Source organism: Lutra lutra, chromosome 3 (genome assembly GCF_902655055.1).
Source record: "Lutra lutra chromosome 3, mLutLut1.2, whole genome shotgun sequence".
Lineage (NCBI taxonomy): Eukaryota > Metazoa > Chordata > Mammalia > Carnivora > Mustelidae > Lutra > Lutra lutra.
In genome coordinates, this window is record NC_062280.1 from 190,016,034 (window position 1) to 190,033,478 (window position 17,445).

The window sequence follows — 17,445 nt, forward strand, 5'->3', positions numbered from 1 at the left end:
TGAAAGAGCTCTGAAAGTGGGTATATGAAAAGCAAATAAACTTTAAAAATGTAGAATCATTTTATATTCAAGTTTTATGGTCTTTTTCTTTATAAAGGAGGGTCTGCATGTTTCATAGTCACTGTAACAATCTGAAGACAACATTGAAAGGCTTTCAAAGTGACAGCACCATGCACCGTACTAGTAATATAATATATCTATAAACTATATATAATCTTGTCAACACAATGCAAAAAAGACATGCAGGAAGAGTCCTGGTTTTCACATTACGTTGTTCATTCAAGTAAGCTTAAAAATATATTCCCCCATTTTCTTTCCTTTTTTCTTTTTTTTTCCTTAAATAAACCGTGGGTCATAAATGACAATCTTTCACCAAAATGTATAATATAATTCTTTGGTGTGCTTTGAACTCTTCCAGGAAAAAACAAAGGATGATGTCTGAAAATAAATTAATTCAACTGTACAAATAATAGTGTTCACACACGTTATTAACAATGACAAGACTGCATCAACCACTCACAGCACACAAAACAAATTTCTACAAACCCTGGGGAGGGGGTGTCTTCAGGGTCTCTGAGGATAAATTAGTGCTCTTTAGTATATTTGTATGATGTTTATGATGGGCTATATTTTGCACGAGATGTGTTGCACGGACTGCAAATAAATTGACTAACAGTTATTGTCCTAGGTCCTTGACCTTTTTTATCCTTGCTTGACAGCTCTGGCAAAGGTCACACATTCATCAGTGTTTGGTGGTAACTATAAACCTTTTAAAAAATTTTAATATGTACAGCAACTCCCTCCCCTCTTTTAATGTAAATCGTACACTTCACACACTGTCGTTTTCAAATGGGATCCAGTTCCGTGCGCTCGGTGCTCAGGTAGAGGAAAAAAAAACACAAAAATGCAGTTTCGGGCATTGAAAAATAAAGACTTTTTAAAAGGTTGATACAACAGTATAAAAGAGGGCTTGGCCTGTTTTAAAAACAACAGCTTTCCCTAAAATAGGCATGTTGCCGACATCACACCTCCTTAGACTTGCCTGTTAATTTTGGCAATCCCCAAACACTTATCCAAGACTTATCTTTTTATTACATGAGACGTTTGGACCCAATCAAGAGGCAGCATCTGAGATTTCAGATTAAAAAAAAAGAAAAAAAAACCCATAGAGAAAAAGGAGAACACTTGAATTTCTTCTATTTCACAAAAAATCACAGTTGCACAGTTGTCTACTGCAGCAGCGCTTCTCTCCACTTTTGCTAGAACAATCACAGTAGCACAATCAATGGAGACGTGCTAAGTCTGCTGCATCTTTTTCTCTTTCCGTCACGCAGGCAGGGTACTGAGGCAACAATCCTGTATAAAAATAGTGCGTTAAGAGGAGATCAGTAAGAAAAGAGTGGGAATTTCCAATGACAACTCTTCGAACTTAAAGGGTTTTTACAAATAGTTTTGGACACAGGTACAGTCTGAGATCTGTTGGTGATGCAGCAAGTGTGTGGCTTACAATCAAGACGCCTTTTTAGACTTAGGGCCCAAGGAGGAGGCTAAGAGGCTCCAAAGCAGCCCAGGTTGTGGTGGTAAAGGCATTCTCGAGGCACTGCGGGAAATGCAGAGGGCCTTGTTGCTCTGTGCAGTTCTGACTTCATGCTTTTTCTCACTCCTTCCAAAGTCTACGGATATTGCATTGGCAGTGTGGATCTCGATTAACCCTTGGTACATCTTGCTCCTAGCCCTGTCCCCCTGCAACGTACAAGTCCAGTTCGATTGTTTTTTTTGTTTGTTTGTTTGTTTTCTAAGAAGAAGAAGAAAGAAAAAACCCAAATATCTTAATTAAATTAATTAAATGTACAAACACCATAGGGTTTCATACGGAATAAATAGGGCTAATTAGACCCGGTGGCAAGTCTGAGTCAAGGGTTTGTCTCAGGCTCGGCATTGTCTCAGGTTAGGATATGGTCCAAGGACTCCCACTTATGACTTATTATTATTATCACGAGTAAATTCTAACGTATGGTCCGCGCAACCTCAGTGTTCCCATACATCTCCTCGTCTTCAGACTCCGAGGTGGTTCCATTGCTGGAAGGTGTATGAAGGTGGCTGGGGGCTCCGCTGGCCTGGCAAACGTACCACTCATTGAGGTTGGTCACCTGAGGGGACAGAGTGCTAGAGCGACTCCGGGTTGGGTCCAGCACAGGGGATAAAGGGGCACCCACTGGAGTCCCCACTGAGGAGTAACCAAGGGCTCCTGGAGAAGGCGGGGGGGACTTGCAGTGAATCTTCATGTGTTTCCTCAGAGAGCTGGGGTGAGTGTAGGACTTGTCACAGCCCCGGATCTTGCAGTAGTAGGGCTTGTCGCTGGTGTGGACATGGGAATGTTTCTTGCGATCGCTGCTGTTGGCAAACTTCCTGTCACAGCCATCAAATTCACATTTGAAAGGCTTTTCCCCTGCAACAAAACATAGGGAAGGTCAACAGTTGCTTTTCAGAGACCCCTCACTTGAGACAGAAATCTTAGAGAGGAAATCTGGAGGCATTTTCCCATTCTCTTGAAGGCCAACTCCCCAGCCTGGTTTCCATTCCTAATCCCTATGTTCCAGAAGGCAGCAGGGTAGGGATCCTTCAGGGATGGGCCTGGAGGCTCTCCCTGGACCTGGGCTTGTGAGAAGCTGGATGTCAATCCCCGCAGCACCACAGGGCTGGGGGTGGGGAGTAGGGGGGTGGGCACGGGGGGGGGGGGGGGGTGAGGGGAAATGGGTACAGCGAAGTCCAGGAGGCAACACGGAAACCCAACCAGGACCCCAATACCCAGGTTGTCACTGCCCTCAGGGTCTGTTCCCGCAAAAATACAAGCAGATCCCCTGTCAAGATAAATGCTGATAAAATGATTCTTCCAAAGTCACAGCTTGGGGGAAGAATATAAGAAAAAGAGAAGGAAAGTAAGCAAGTCCACTAAATTAAAAGAGAAGTGAGGGGGGTGCCATAAAATTATAATAATGGCATTTTGTTTCAGAGCGGCCCCAGGGTTCCCCTGATGGGAAAAGAAATGAAATAAAGACAAATCCTGTTCTCTTCAGAAACAAAGGCACCTGTGAAACACACAATCCCATCGCTTGATTTTTTATAAGCCTGGCTGCGTAAGAGACTAGGCCAACCGCCTCTTCATTCTACCACCTTCCCTCCCAGCTTGCAAGGCAATTAAGAGCCTGAGGAAGGGGATCTTAGCAAACATTAGCAAGGCCCTCAAGGCCCCGCCAGAACCAAGCCCGCACCTGACGTTCCAGGGAAACAGATGCTGACAGCTTCCTACCTTATTTAACAGTCAGAAAAGGGACTATTTACCAGTCTTTGGCCCATGGCCCCTTGAAACTGCTCTAACCACCTCAGGGACGCCATGCCTTTAAGCACAAGGCCCCTAGTGCAGGAAGTGGAAATCCTCAATAAGACAATGCTTAACGGAAACCCAGCCATTTATGCCGGCATTAAAGAGCGAGAAAGGAAGATAGTTAACAGTACGGATTTTCTCTCTCACCTAAGCATCTACGAACTTGATGTATTCGAGTCAAGACTGAACAAGCCATCTCAGACACATTATTGTTCAATAACACTTCAATAATATTGTTTATTCAATAATATTTACATGATTTTAAAAATAAAATTGAATTTCTCTACATTCTAGCAGCTATTCTGCTGGCTCACGAGGTCTGGCTTTTTCCTTAGTTTGGGATAATATATATATATTTTTAAAAACAAACAACTATTAAAACAGCTGAGTGTATATAAGTTTTTGTGAATTTTCCTATACAAATATTTCAGTGCAGTGTTGTTTTCGTTTTTGTTTTGTTTTGGGTTTTTGTTTTTTTAATTTCACCAATGCTAACTGCTCCGATGCCAGAGTGTATTAATAGGTCTGGAAGTACTCAGATGGCTGGAATATAACTTATCCCACCTGGAAATACTGTCTAAACATGAAATTAGGTTATTATTCAAACATACAGGCGGCATGGATCTACAGAGGGAAAAACACAAAACGTAACACAATCATCCCAACATTCTCAGCAGATGACCTGCAACGCCAACAAAAAAATGTTAAATCACTTTTTATCAAAACATGTTATCTGTTCTGACTTCTGTGTTCTACTTTAAAAACTAAAGATAATATTAACTTAAAGGGGCATAATTTACAAAATTATAATCTTCAATACGTAGGCCTAAGCGGCTTTATTCATCCTTTGGAAAAGGGCAGTGCTGTCTGGAGTTCTCCTGCTTCGGTGCTCCCTGCGTAACCAGGGTCCGGAAGAGAGCGCACCGCTTCCACACCGGCCGCCTCGCACTGCCCACGACACAGAGACGCAATTAGGCCCAGGGAAGGGAGATGTGGGATGGGGGGCGGGGGAGTAGGAAAGGAGGGATGAAGGAGGTAGAGGAAGAAAGCAGGGGAGGGTAGTAAAGGTGAAAGGACCGCCTGTCTTTCAGGCGGCCTAAGAGGGGCACTGAGCAAATTCTAGCTAACTGGGAAGGGTGAGAGACCCCAGTGTTTACATTTCAGATTCAGGCCGGGGGGTCAATCAGAATTTAACCACTTGCAGAATTCGAGAGAGTAAGGGCCGTGCATGAGCTCTTCTCCTGCCTATTCGTTCCCTGTCCCGGAGGGAACTAGAGTCCGGCCCGATGGATATAAACCGAACTGGGGGCACGTGGGTTAGGAAATGGGCCTTCGGGAGCGGCCGCGGAATCACTCCCTTTGCTCCGTTTGTTCCGGGATCCCGGATAACCCCCAAACGCGAGAGCGCCGTGGTAGGGGGGGGGTCCCCGATGGTCCCCCTGCCGCACACAAGGCGCCTGGGCGAGGCGGCCCGTGGACCCGGAGCTGGCATCGCTCCCCGCGGCCCGGGCGAGAACCACGGGGCCCCCGGCGGCCGGGCAGGAACCGCAACGCTGCGCACGCTTTGGAACCAGAAAGCAGCTCGGGCCTGGGCCCCCCAGCACCCGGGATCTCCGCCCCGCCGTGCGCGCGCCCCTCTCCCCGGAGGCCGCCGTCCGCGGGAGCGGGGAGCCGGGCACCCCCCAGTTCCTTGCTCCACGCGCGCGGAAACGGCCCCCGCTCCGGCCGCCGCGGAAGAAAGCCCCCACCAGCCCCGCCTCTCTCCGAGGCCTGCAAAGGCGGGAAGGGCCAGGAGACGCAGGCCGCAGGCTCTGCTCTCGGGGACCCACTGGGTTCGGGGTTGAGGGCAGCTCCACCTCCTGCGCCCCGCGTGCACCCTTTAGGGTCCTGGAACCCTGTCCCGGCGGCAAGGGCTGGGCGTAGGGGCAAACAGCTGGCTAAACGGGTCAGGGACTTTTTCCAAAAGCCTCTAGGGAAGTTTTTCCTTTTGGAAAACTCCTTAGGGCGGGCCGATCCCGAATCGAAAAATGGGAATGGCTCGGAGACTTCCTGGGAAGACTTCCTCCGGCCCCTCGACGGTGCACGTGAGGCCTGCCAGGTGCTGGCAGACAGGAGCCCGGCCCCGGCCCCAGGCCACCCCGACCCGGCTCCCCCCGCAGATCCGCCTGGCGCCCCCGATGCCCTCGGCCCCGGCCCCGGCCGCCAGCCGGGCGCTGGGCCCACGCGCGGCGGCTGCCTCCTCGCCGCCCAGCGCCGATAAATCAGCTAAGTAATTACTGAACGTAAACTCCAGTTACTTAAGTGTCCTCCGAGGGGTAATATCGTCTGTCCCTATAAATCCCGACCGCTCGCGCTCATCAGCGCTTCCGCGTAACGCGCTCGTGCGTTCGACGGGGACACACGACCCACAGAAAACACCCCACCGGCCCCGCCGCAATCGCCTTCACGGGGTGGGGGGGCAGGACCGGGGGCTGGGATGGGAGGGGTCGCCGCAGAGCCGGGGGTTTGCCCCCAAGTTCCTCCGCGGGGCCAATGCCCGCAAAAGACTAGCTCTCACCCTGTCCTCCTCCCAACTAGAACCTTTTCTGGAAGGACAGAGCGAATTTCTCCAGCACCTTCTAGGGCACGTGTGAGTGTGTGACAGAGCTGTGTGATACTGCGAGTGTGAGCGTGGGTGTATGCGAAGGCGTGTAACTGAGAAAGTGTGCGCGAGGGTGTACGTGGAGGAGGAGTGTGCCAGCATGTGGGTGTCCAGCAACGAGGCAGAGGTGGGTGGTATGAGACACGGGTGTGTGAAGTGGTTTGGGGGCGGTGTGGGGTGTGTGACTGTGTGTGGGGGGGAGATGGGGGGGCAGGGGCGCATTCCTTTGGCCTTGTGCACCACGCCCCGGAGGGACGGGACCCCTCCCCTCCTGTTAGGGCCGCCTCGAGCTGGGCCTAGAGGCCTCAACACTGGAGTAAATCCCACGTGCCCCCTCGCACGCCCGCTCTCCGGGGCACGGCGACCGCAAGGGGTCCGCCACGGGGGCGGCTCCGGTCCCCCTGCCCCATCGCCCTCCCCAGGTTCCCGGGGCCGGGCGAACGGGGGCTGCCGACCGTCCTGGGCGCCTTCCTGCTCCGACTGCTGCTGCTTCCGATCCGGGGCGGCGGCGGCGGCGGCTGGAGCGCGTTGCCGGTCCCGGCCGAGGGGCTGCGGACGCGCTGGAGACTCCACCGTGTGGGAACCCAGCGCGGGGCCTGTGTGTGCTATCGAATTACTTATTCGTAGAAAAAAAGGGAGGGAGAGAAAAAAAAGAAGTCACATGTCCGGGTTATACGTATGCGAAGAGAAGCAGCAGAAGGAGGGAAAATGAAGGCGAGCAGGAGGAGGAGGAAGAGGAGCAGCGGCGGAAGCGGTGGCGGCGCGGGAGGCGGCGGCGGCGGCGACGCGGCCGGGGACAGACACCCACCTGTATGAGTGCGCTTGTGGATCTTGAGGTTCTCGGAGCGCGCGAAGACCTTGCCGCAGCCCGGGAACGGGCAGGGAAAGGGCTTCTCGCCCGTGTGCACGCGGATGTGGTTGATGAGCTTGTATTTGGCCTTGAAGGGCTTGCCCTCGCGCGGACATTCCTCCCAAAAGCAGACGTGGTTGCTTTGCTCGGGGCCGCCCACGTGCTCCACCGTGACGTGGTTCACCAGCTCGTGCATAGTGCCGAAAGTTTTGGAGCAGGGCTTGGCGCCGCCGGCCGGGGGCGGTGGTGGCGGCTGCGGCGGCCCGGCCAGCTCGTCCGGGTCGATCCACTTGCAGATGAGCTCCTGCTTGATTGGCTGCCGCATGTAGCGCAGGAAGGCCCCGGCCGCCCCTGGGAGGTGGGGGTGGTGCTGGTGCGGGTGCTGCGCGGGCGCCGGCGGCGGCGGCGGCGGCGGCGGCGCCGGGGGCGGCGCGTGGTGCTGCAGGTGGGGCCCGGGCCCGGCCGCCGCAGCCGCCGCGGCCGCTGCCAGGTTCAGGTTTAAGTTCACCGCTCCGTAGCCGTGCAGGGCGGCGGCAGCAGCCGCCGCCACCGCCCCGTAGTGCGCGTCCCCGGAGCGCGGCGCGAAGGGAGGCTCCGTGCGGCTGTATAGCTCCGCCGCGGCAGCTGCCGCGGCCGCCGCCAGCCCCAGGCGCATCTGGCCGTTGAGCGGGTGCGTGTGGCCGCCGGGGGCTCCCGGAGCGTCGTGCAGCGCAGGGAAGAGCGCCGGGCCCCCGCCGCCGCTGCCGTCCGGGCCCGCGTAGGTGCCGCTGGCGGAGATGAACATGCCGGCCGAGTGGGGAGGCGGGGCCGAGTGCTGGGGGGAGCCGGTGCCAGACCGCTGCTCCCCTCCAAGCGGGACCCCGTGCATGGCCGCCGCGGGGGCCGTGGCGGAAAGGTCCCTCCGGAGGACGAAGTCCCTGCTGTGGCCTTTGCCGCTGCTGCCGCCGCCGCCACTGTCGGTGGTGGTGTAGCCCGAGAGGGCAGGAGGAGGGGGAGGGGGAGGAGGAGGGGGTGAAGGGGAGGGAGGAAGAGGAGGGGCTGGGGGCGGGGGCGCGGAGGGCTGCGCGCGGCTGCTGCCCCCGCCACCCGGGTAGGTGCAGGCGCCGGGGTGCGCGACCGAGAGTGCGGCGCGGGCGGCGGCCGCCGGCGCCTCGGGCTGTGCCGGGAGCGCCTGGGAGGGAGGGCTGAGGCCGAGCGCGCTCGCCTGAGCCATGTGCTCGGGTCCGAGCGGAGTCATGGCCACGCCGGGGTCAGCGCTCAGGTCCCGAGGGCGGAGGTGCGTGGCTGTGGCTTGGAGGTGGGAGTGGGCGGGCGGGCTGGCCAGCGCCGGGAAGCCTGTCATATTCTGAAGCGGCCTGGCCTGAGCCGTTGCCAAATCCGCTAATCTCAGCGCTGGCGGGTTCCTCTTGCTCAAGGGGGGCTCCATCAGAACCGCACAATCAGACCCATAGACCCTCACTGGGGGGACTTTTTTTTCCCTCTGCCCACCTTCAAACACATGTATATATTAGGCTCTCTTTAACTTCTTTGTCCTGGCCTCCTAACTCTGCTTATTCCTGTTCCCACTCTGTCCTCCAGCGATTGGCAGAGCGCACACCACATTTGAGCTGCACAGTGGGACCGAGATTTTGGAAATGGCACGGGTGGGATTGGAGAGAACAGCGTGATTGGCAGCAGCCCCGGCTGCCGGATTGGCTCCCATTCAGGCCTCGGGCCCAGCAGGGATCCGCCCCCGTGCTCGCAGCCGCCTTCGCTTTCGCTTGGCGCCCCCTCCTACCCTGCAGCCCTGCGTCCCCGCCTTCCAGGGGATGCCCAAGTTGCACTTGGAGAAAGTTTGCGCTGGGCCTGCGCGCGCAGCGCCCCGCGTTCCCATGATGCGCCTTTCGGAGAGCGTGCGCCGGCACGCGGCCGAAGGGTGCGGCGTGGGTAAGGGCTGGGGACCCCCACCCCCACCCCAGGACAAAAGGCGGGACGAGGAGAGCCCCCAACTTCAAAAAACCCCCGCCTCACCGCACGCAGCGTCTCCTCCAGCATGCAAACACTTTACACCTCCTCCGTTGGAAGAGCCCTGGGCTGCTCTCTGGAGGAGGAAGGTGAACAGAGTGTACCTGTCGTCGTACTTGTAGAGGGGATGCTAGAAACTTCTTATCTGGGAAGGACACCCACTCTGCCGAGCGCTCCCGTAGGGCGCAGCGACAGGCGACGAGACGAGGAAGGATATTAAAGTCCTATTGGTTGCAAAACAATTTAAGTGATTTGGATCCGCGAGACACCAGGTGAAGTCAAAATAAATCTTTCCCGAAGAGGAACCGTTTTACCTCGACTTTTTAGCTCATGCAGTCCTTTTCAACGTGGTTCAAAGGAGTTGGCTCGAAGTGTAATCTCACTGCTCGTCGGTTCTAGATCTGCCACTTCCAATTAGATCTACGGGGGTGGGGGTGGAAGACCATCGGGCAGCGGTTCTAACTTTTGCCTCTCTGAGATACAGTGGCAGAGCAGGCCAAACGGCATCTCTCCAGAGGGAAGCAGCTAAGTAAACAATGTCCTTTACGCAGAATTTCTTTCCGGCCCAGAAAGCACTCCATATGTGTGCCTCAGTTTCATTGAAAGAACCACAAATTAAAATTGATCCAGTAAAATGAATATTTTAAAATCAAGCAACACCTTTGCTATTTATTCAGCAATAGACTAACCCTAATAGAGTAGGCGAGTTGTCTTATTGGGGAAAAAGATATAAACTGGCTTAAAAAAAAAAAAAAGGCAAGCCCTATACTTTCCAAAGGATTTGTTATCACACCTCTTTAAAAAGAGTAATAGGTTCCTGCATCACTTTGCTGGGGGAGGGTGGAGAAATATGGCATCTCCAAACTTTAGGGTTGTTGCTGCCCAAAAGTGTCACTTCAGTTCTTGAAAAGAAAGCATCTTAAAATTTTGTGATGTTCCAAGATGTTCAAACATTACAGTCAGGGGTTTTAATTTTTATTTTGTTGCCCTGCATAAAATTATTTGTAAAAAAGTGATAATGACTAAAATGTGATTTTTCCCCTGCTTCCGGGATACAAAAAAACAAGTTACCAGCTTAATTCGTTTGCAGCCCAAGTAAAAATAGACTGCATAAAGCCATCATCTTTATGTTCCTGAGAGATGGTCCTGGGAAGTGGTAAGAAATATTTTCAAAAAAACTGATTCAATAGCCCCACTTATATCGGTCTGAGCAATGTTCAACAGGGAACTTCCCTGTGAGCCTTGGGAGTGTCATTCCTCTTATAAAACTGACAAGCAAACAAAGAAAATACTACAATCAAATTTCAAATAGGTTTTTTCTCTAAGGCTCCATGAAGTTCAAATACGGGCAAATAAGAAAAGCGTGAGTGCAAACACAACGGAAAAAAATTAATAAACAACAGCGACAAAATCCGCATCTGTATTTGGAGAGGATGAGTCCTTTCACAATTTTCCTCTCAAAGATTTGAAATGTCTCAAGCCAACCAGGCAAAAGTAGCGAGGGTTGCCTTCTCTATGGATGGGTTTCTGGGAAAGCATCATATCTGGATTTGTCACCAGTGTCTTCATCCTCTCTAAGAACATTTCAAAGGAGTTTCCCCTTATTTGAATTCCTTGGCAACCATCATCACTACTTCCATAACAGCTTTGCATTCAATCCTACAGGTTATAAGTAAAAAACAAACCAAATAATGAACGAATAAATAAAGAAGAAAATAAATATAACCCGCCTTTTAATATGGATTGTTGAGCATTTTTATTGTGCAATAAAATGGGTACCTCCACCCCCTTCAAAATAGCTTTTCCTCAAAATTATAACTGCTTTGTTTTATTGAATTGCTGAAATTTAATGGTTTAATGGGTGAAGGCATGAAGGAAAAGGCTGTAAAAATGTGAATAATGGTGCAGCAGAGCCATGCGGAATCTGGAACCCGCCTCCTTGTACAACTCTTGTTAAACACAGTGTGATATGTATCTGTCATCGATTTAATATGTCTTAATTCAAATACAGCTCCCAGATCAATTTCTTTTTATGGAAGCCTTAAAAAAGAAAAGACTTTCATAGGAAATAGTAGAGATTTGGGTGGCGATTGGAAAGAGGGAGATTTACAAAGTGAGTTTAATGAATATTTGCAAATTTATGGCCAAACCCAGACTCTAAAAAGATAATTGACTCAGGTAAATCGACTTGAGATGCTAATTCTTAAAAGAAAGAACTGGGAGCAAAATTTCAATCAACACCAATAAGGAGCCAATAAACTGCCTGCCAATTAAACCTGAGAATAGGCCTAGCTAGATGGTCACCAGGAAGGCTCGCAGTGGATTTCCGGGATTGCCTTTCTTTATAAAAGAGCTTTTTATTTTGTAGACGCGCTTTTTGTTATTGTGATGACCCGCCTGACCCCAGGTGCGCCGTTTCTTTTTCAAGCCATTTGGGAGCCAAATCAAACCCCCTTAACATCCCGAGTTTCTAAGGACCCAATAACTGTGTCGCACTTCCTAAATAAACACCAGCGATTTCCAGGGCGTTGAAGAAAATAATAATAATGGTTTAAAAAAAAAAAAAAAAAGCAGGAGGATGTAGAAGTCGTTACGCCAGTTCCCATCTGTGGACGGAGCCCCGTGTTTCCGCGGTGGCGCCGGTTGTCAGGGCCGACCCTAGAACTCGTGCCCTTGTCCGCTTTTGCGGCGGAGGTACTGGCGTGGGGGCAGAACGTGGCAGTCTATGGAAATGCCCTTTCTGGGGTCAACAGGTGCTCTTGGGGAGCATCGATTTTCAGACTTCCCTGTTGCACCCGGAATCGCAGCCTCCTTGCAGAGCCAAACAAAGGCAGGAGGAGGCCGAGGAGGTACCATAAACGCCGAGCTGGCCCGAACCCGGCGGCCCCGCCGCGCCCAGCTGCCTTGAGGCAATAGGACCCGGTCCCGGGGATGCTGGGGCTGGCGCTTCTGGCTTCCCGCTGCGCAGGGCTGGTGGTGACCGAGGCCCCCCGGAGCCCTCCGTTCCTCGCTGAGCACAGCCAAGTTTCCTTGTGATGGGTGTGGGCGATTAATAAACTCCAAGGGAAGTGAATTGGACATTTCCTGGCTTTTGAGCCTTTGTCTGATTGTTTCTGCCGGCGGAGGGCGGGGGTAAGCCGGGGACGGTGAGGTGGACAAGAAAGGATCTGGAGGACACACTGAGCTGCTTTTTATTGCCCTTGAGATTGCTTTACCTCTCGCCAGTCCAGCGTGGTTTCCGCGAGGGCGGCCTCCTTGCCGAAGGACCGGGTGCCCGGCGGGCTGGCAGCGCCTAGTGGCATTTGGGCCACGCCAGAGGCACGTTCAAGGGCGAACAGGGTGCCCTGAATTACTCCGGGGATCAAAGGAACCCAGCCCAAGGGCGCCAGTGGGTGCTCAACAGGGAGGAGGAGGGTTACTAGCAGATCCTGGAGAAGGTGGGGGAGGAGAACACCCAGACCTCTCCAAAGCCCAGGCAAGGTGGGCTAAGGGGCCCACAAAAGTTCCTTTTCATTGAGCTTCGCCATGCCGGAAGTGATGAGGACTTTGGCTTCAAGGCGTCTCTCCTATCCGGCTCCCTAGGCATCTAGGCGGTGAGGTACTCGGCCCCCTCTCTCGGCCCCTGGCCCGGCTTGCTCGGCAAATACCCCCGCCCTCCCGCCTTACCACTAGCGGTCTAACCTCCTGGGAGCTTCGAGCCAGCCCCGGGGGCATGGGTGCTCCCAAGCGCCGGGCAATTCTCAGCCCTCTGAGCGTGCCTTCCGGGGTTGCCTCTTCTTCCCGCCCTTCTGAGCTCTCCCTGGCTCCTCAGGCTTCACGGATACCTTTTGGGCTAAGAGTAATCTTAAAATGTGCTTCTTGCTAAAGTTTATGATCCCTGTTCCATATACCTGGAGACAATGAGGATTTTTTTTTTAAGACATAAGACTGAGATTATGTAGTATGACTACATAAACGTTGGATCTAGGGTTTGTTTATTTTGGATAGTCAACAATGGAGACCCATCCCATGTCTACCTGACCTTAATGCTTAAAAGCCCTTGAAAAAATATGGCTCTCTTTACTTTCCCATTACTAAAAAATAAGTTGAGTAAAATTGGCCTGTCATCGAATATTCTCATTTGGTTATCAATCATTTTTACCCTCAGAGATGGGGGTTGTAGAAGAATGGCCTTTGACCCACATTTGACCATCAAGATTGGTAATTTCTTGGGAAATGCCTAATTCTTGTGCTTGAAATTATGCTTAGAAGGTCAAAGCAGGAAGCACAAAACTCCTTTATGTGTTCACGGTTCATATAACCATCCAATATTTATTTATATTGGATCCAAAATACACTTCTTCTCCCTTTCATTCTTTATCTTTTAGGATGTTTTGGGACGGGAACTGAAGGAGGAGCCCAGGTTGTGTGGAGTGGTGGTGGTGGTGGTGGTATTGTTTTTAAAATCTCAGATTTTGTGGACACTTTCCCCCGTTCCACACCCCTTCCAGTATCTATACCTCAGTATTTGAAGAAGCTGTTGAGACAAGTCAAATAGTGACACGTTGACGGATATACTTGTGGAAGCAATATGGTTGACATATGGCATTGTTATTTATGAGTGACAGCATAAATTGTATTACAAAGTCTATTGCAATAACACTGCAGTTTACTGGAGAGCTGCTCTCCTGTCACCAGTATTCAGCCTCCCTGGAAGTAGTTCATTTGGGAGCCCAAAGGATAACGGTCCTCAAAATAATTAAACACATTCATGTAAGCTAATGCCTCCTGTTTTCTGGTTTGTTTTTGTTCTGCGGCAGTAGAAACACTCCCATCAGGAAAGAGGGGACAAAGTCAGGACAATTAGTTAGTTGTCTTCCTTTTGCAAAACCGCGACCACTGTCACACAGAAATGTTGACTGTTTTTTCCCCATGAGTCCCTAATGACAAATAGACCAACATTTGCATTCCTATCACTAACCGCTGGTGAGCATATATTTTATAGGGAGACTTTTTATAAGCCCGGTTACAGAACAGTAAATTTTAACAGTAGGAGGAAGAGAAGTTCTTCAAGCAGACTGGACAGGGCCTTATCCTCAGATGCCTCCCCACCTCCATTCGACCCCCCCCTTCTTTAAAAAATGGTATTTAAAAGTTACAACACTGGCTGAGATTTTCATCATTTCCCCTTCTTTTACATTACAATTTTTTTCTCTTTTTTTATATTACCCTTCTCTGAAGCTCTGACAAAGAACTTTTGTTCTAGGTGGATTTTACAAAGGAGGCGCTCCCACCACACATGTGGTCCTTCATGGGTCAGGGGTCGTCCAGCCCAGGAGTGGCTGAGAGGGCGGAATCAAAGGTGCTCTGCAACTTAATATTCTGTTGATGATCTTGTTGAATTTATGAGTCTGTGATACAGAGGATGGTGCCAAAATCCTCTCTCTCTTTTTTTTTTCTGGTCTGGTGTGTATAGACAGCTGATTCTACATTTGTTTCTCTCATTTTTACCCCCATTCCCACCCCCTTTCCTTAAGAGGAAATTAAAAATTTAAATGGTAGGGCCACTGAGTGTTTCTGCTTCCCAGTGTAAAGGTCAGTTGTGTTTGCTTGTTTGTTTTGGGCCTCTCCTGACTACTGAGATATACCTGTGTGTGTGTGAGTATGTTGTGTGCACATATACACCGTTTTTATGTGTATATACACGCAAAATTCTGGTCATGCTACAAAAGAAGTCAGTCAACCATTCACAGAGGCCCACAGAATGCAGTGAGGTGCTCAGCGGATGACTGCCCGCGTGTTTGAAGGATCTGCGGCTTTTGAAGACACCCCGAATTCTCTATTGCACTGCGGGGGTGGGGGTGGGGGAATGGACGCCAGCCCGTGCGCCCAGGGGCCGGCCAGGCCGGGCCATCCGCATACAGCAAAGCCCGGACTCGCGCCAGCCCCAGGGCCCGGGTCGGCTCGGTGAGATTCTCAAAGAACAATTTTGGAAAACTTAGAAAGAGGGAACCTATTTGCCCGATGGAGACAGTTGTGGGTCCCGTGGGTCTGACGCTGCCAAGGCTGGCCCTTCCAGAAACCTGTTGAAAAACTGATCACACACAGGGCGCAGAGCGCATCTTAGCCGCTTTTTTCCTTTCGGCCAAGGAGCCCAAATCTACTTTTGAGGCGATGACTCTGAAAGCCTGGGCAGGTTTCTCCCCCTTGCTTTCTTGCTCTCGTCTCTCTCTTCCCTTTTTCTGCCTTAAAAATAAAGAAAAAGAATACTGTGTCACGGGGGAAAGGGGTTTTGCGGTTTGTAGAGAAATAAAGCACTTCTAAGAGGGGACGGCGACATGACTTTGAACTTGGCTCAGCTCTTCTGTGTCCTGCAGAGAGAGGAGAACTGGAGCCGGGAAAGAACAGCCAGGAGGGCCCAGCCCGCGGCCTCTCCCGCGGGAATTAAGGAGTCGGCCCCACCACCCGGACGCGCGCGGCCCCGGGCCTCCAGAGGCGGCGAGCGCCGGGCCGCGCCAGGCCGAACCCTGGACGCTGCAGAAGGGGAATTAGAGCGAACGGAGAGAATGGGGCAGAGAGGAGAGGGACAGACGACTGGGGAGGAGGTGAGAAAGTGGGAAAGGAGGAAAACTTGCAGTCTGGTGGCTTGAAAAGGAGGGAAGCGAGGTTTCTAGATGTGAAGGAAGACCACTCTCTAAGAAAATATTTTGTTTAGTCAGTATTTTTGGAGTAAGCTCTTTCAATGACTCCCCACCCCTATATAAATAGATGAATGAAGTAAACAAGTGTGAAAGCCTCTATACTGGGTTTTTGGTTTTTTTTGTTTGTTTGTTTGTTTTTTGTTTTTTGTTTGTTTTTTTAATTGATACAATGCAGCAGGGCAGCCTTTCTCCTTGGAGACTCTTCTCTTTTCTCTGTCTCTCCCAGTCTAATGCCCTCTCTGCTTAGGGATACAGTTTGGCATTGGACCCCCACCCCCACCCCGAGGTGTGTGGAAATGAGGAACATTTCCTCCTTTCGGGTAAGGGGAGAATCTCCAGCTTCCAGACAAAAATCTTGGGCTTTCAGACAAGATGACCCAGGTTTCCCTCCTTCTTGCCCCTCTCCAACGGCAATGGGGTGGGGGCGGCCGGAGGACACAGGGCACCTCCGGGAAGGGGCTTCGGCCAGCTCCGACCTTCAGAAGCCCGCTTAAGCCGAGAGTGGCAGCCGGTCACGGCCGACAGAGCCCGGGTTCTCCCAGCAATAGCAAGCTAGAGCTGTCTTCCCGCGTTTGTGTTGATTTCATTTCAACGTGAAAATTTTAAATGCATGTTGATTATCTTCTCCTATTTGAATTTTATTCCAACTCTCAGAGATTTGTGAATAAAAGCGGTTCTCTAGCCTGCTAAGCGAAGAAAGGCGCTGGCTTCAGGCCTTTCATTCACACCTCTGCAGCCTCCGGGCCCGGCGTACCCTCTCCGGTTACCTCTGGGAGTGCAGGCTTTCGGCAGCGGGGCAGGAAATGTCCCCAACGGCCAACCGGGAACCCGGGGGTGAGGGGGAGCGGCTGTAGCCCCAGAGCCGCGAGGCGGGCCTGGCGCGGCACTGGGAGCTGCCCGGCCCCGCCACCTCCCGAAGGAGGGGGTGGTGGTGTTCCCAGGTCCTGCAAAAGGAGTGGTAAATATCTTCTAGAAGGTTTAAGCCCTACCAGTCTGAAGGTTTCTTCTCTGGAGGCCCTGAGCCTGACCCTCGGCCCAGCTCCAGCCCGAGCCTTGCTTCGCCGCGCGCCTCCGGGGTCCCCATACGTCCCACCCCACTGCGGCGGCGGCCGGGGCATCTGGGCATCCACCCCGAGGGTAACACTGCCTTTAAACGACTTCCAATCAACCCCCCCCCCCCCTCACGGGGGCCGCTGCCCAGTGTTTACTGCTGTAATCGGAGCAGGACGCGAGCGGCGGGGGGAGCGGAGGGCGCTGAGCCGCGGGTGGGGGGCCACCGCCAGGCAGGGGGCGGTGTCTGGATGAGTGTCCAGAGAGTAGGAGAAAGGGGCATGTCTGCCTCTCCCGAGGCCCACCATCCAGCACCTGTGTTTTCAGTGCCACAGAGTAAGTTTAAAGGAGGGAGGGGGGAGTAGCTAGGGAGAGTGCCAACCGACGCCGGGCCGGGTCCCCGGGCCGCTTCCCGCCGCGCGCTCCCGACTGGGTCCGGGGCCTGGAGAGTCCCGGCTCGTGGCACCTCCCGCCCGGCGAACCCGGTTGCTAGCCAAGTTCTCGAGTGGCCGCGGCCGCCTGCTCTCGGTGCCGGCCGGGAGCGGCCCGGGTCCCCGGGGAGTCGGCGGCCTCTGCAGAAGGGCGCGAGTGCAGGGTGCTGTCTCCTCCCGACCCAGCCAAGGGCACCGCGACCTCGCCGCCCGGGCCGGCACTACGCGGGCCTCCCGGCTCCGGGGAGAGCCGCGGCCGGCCGCGAACGAGAGCCGCAGCGCCGGCCGGGCGGGCGAGGAGCTGTAGGCTGGCAGGCCGGGCTGGCAGTGATCAGCCGCGGGATCCGCGGCTGCGAAGGCAGCGGGGAGCTCCGGGAGAACGGGGGATGGGGGGGCGGACCCGC

General features: G+C 52.9%; 1 protein-coding gene across 1 annotated transcript; it reads right to left on the reverse strand.

Annotated features, from left to right (window-relative positions):
• Positions 1-1,783: 1,783 nt before the first annotated feature.
• ZIC5 (Zic family member 5) lies at positions 1,784-8,477 on the reverse strand. The gene is made up of 2 exons (XM_047720322.1): positions 6,835-8,477; positions 1,784-2,449 (listed from the first exon to the last, which is right to left on the reverse strand). Exons 1-2 carry the CDS (start codon positions 8,300-8,302, stop codon positions 2,007-2,009), a joined length of 1,911 nt encoding a protein of 636 aa, XP_047576278.1. The 5' UTR covers positions 8,303-8,477; the 3' UTR covers positions 1,784-2,006.
• Positions 8,478-17,445: the final 8,968 nt, after the last annotated feature.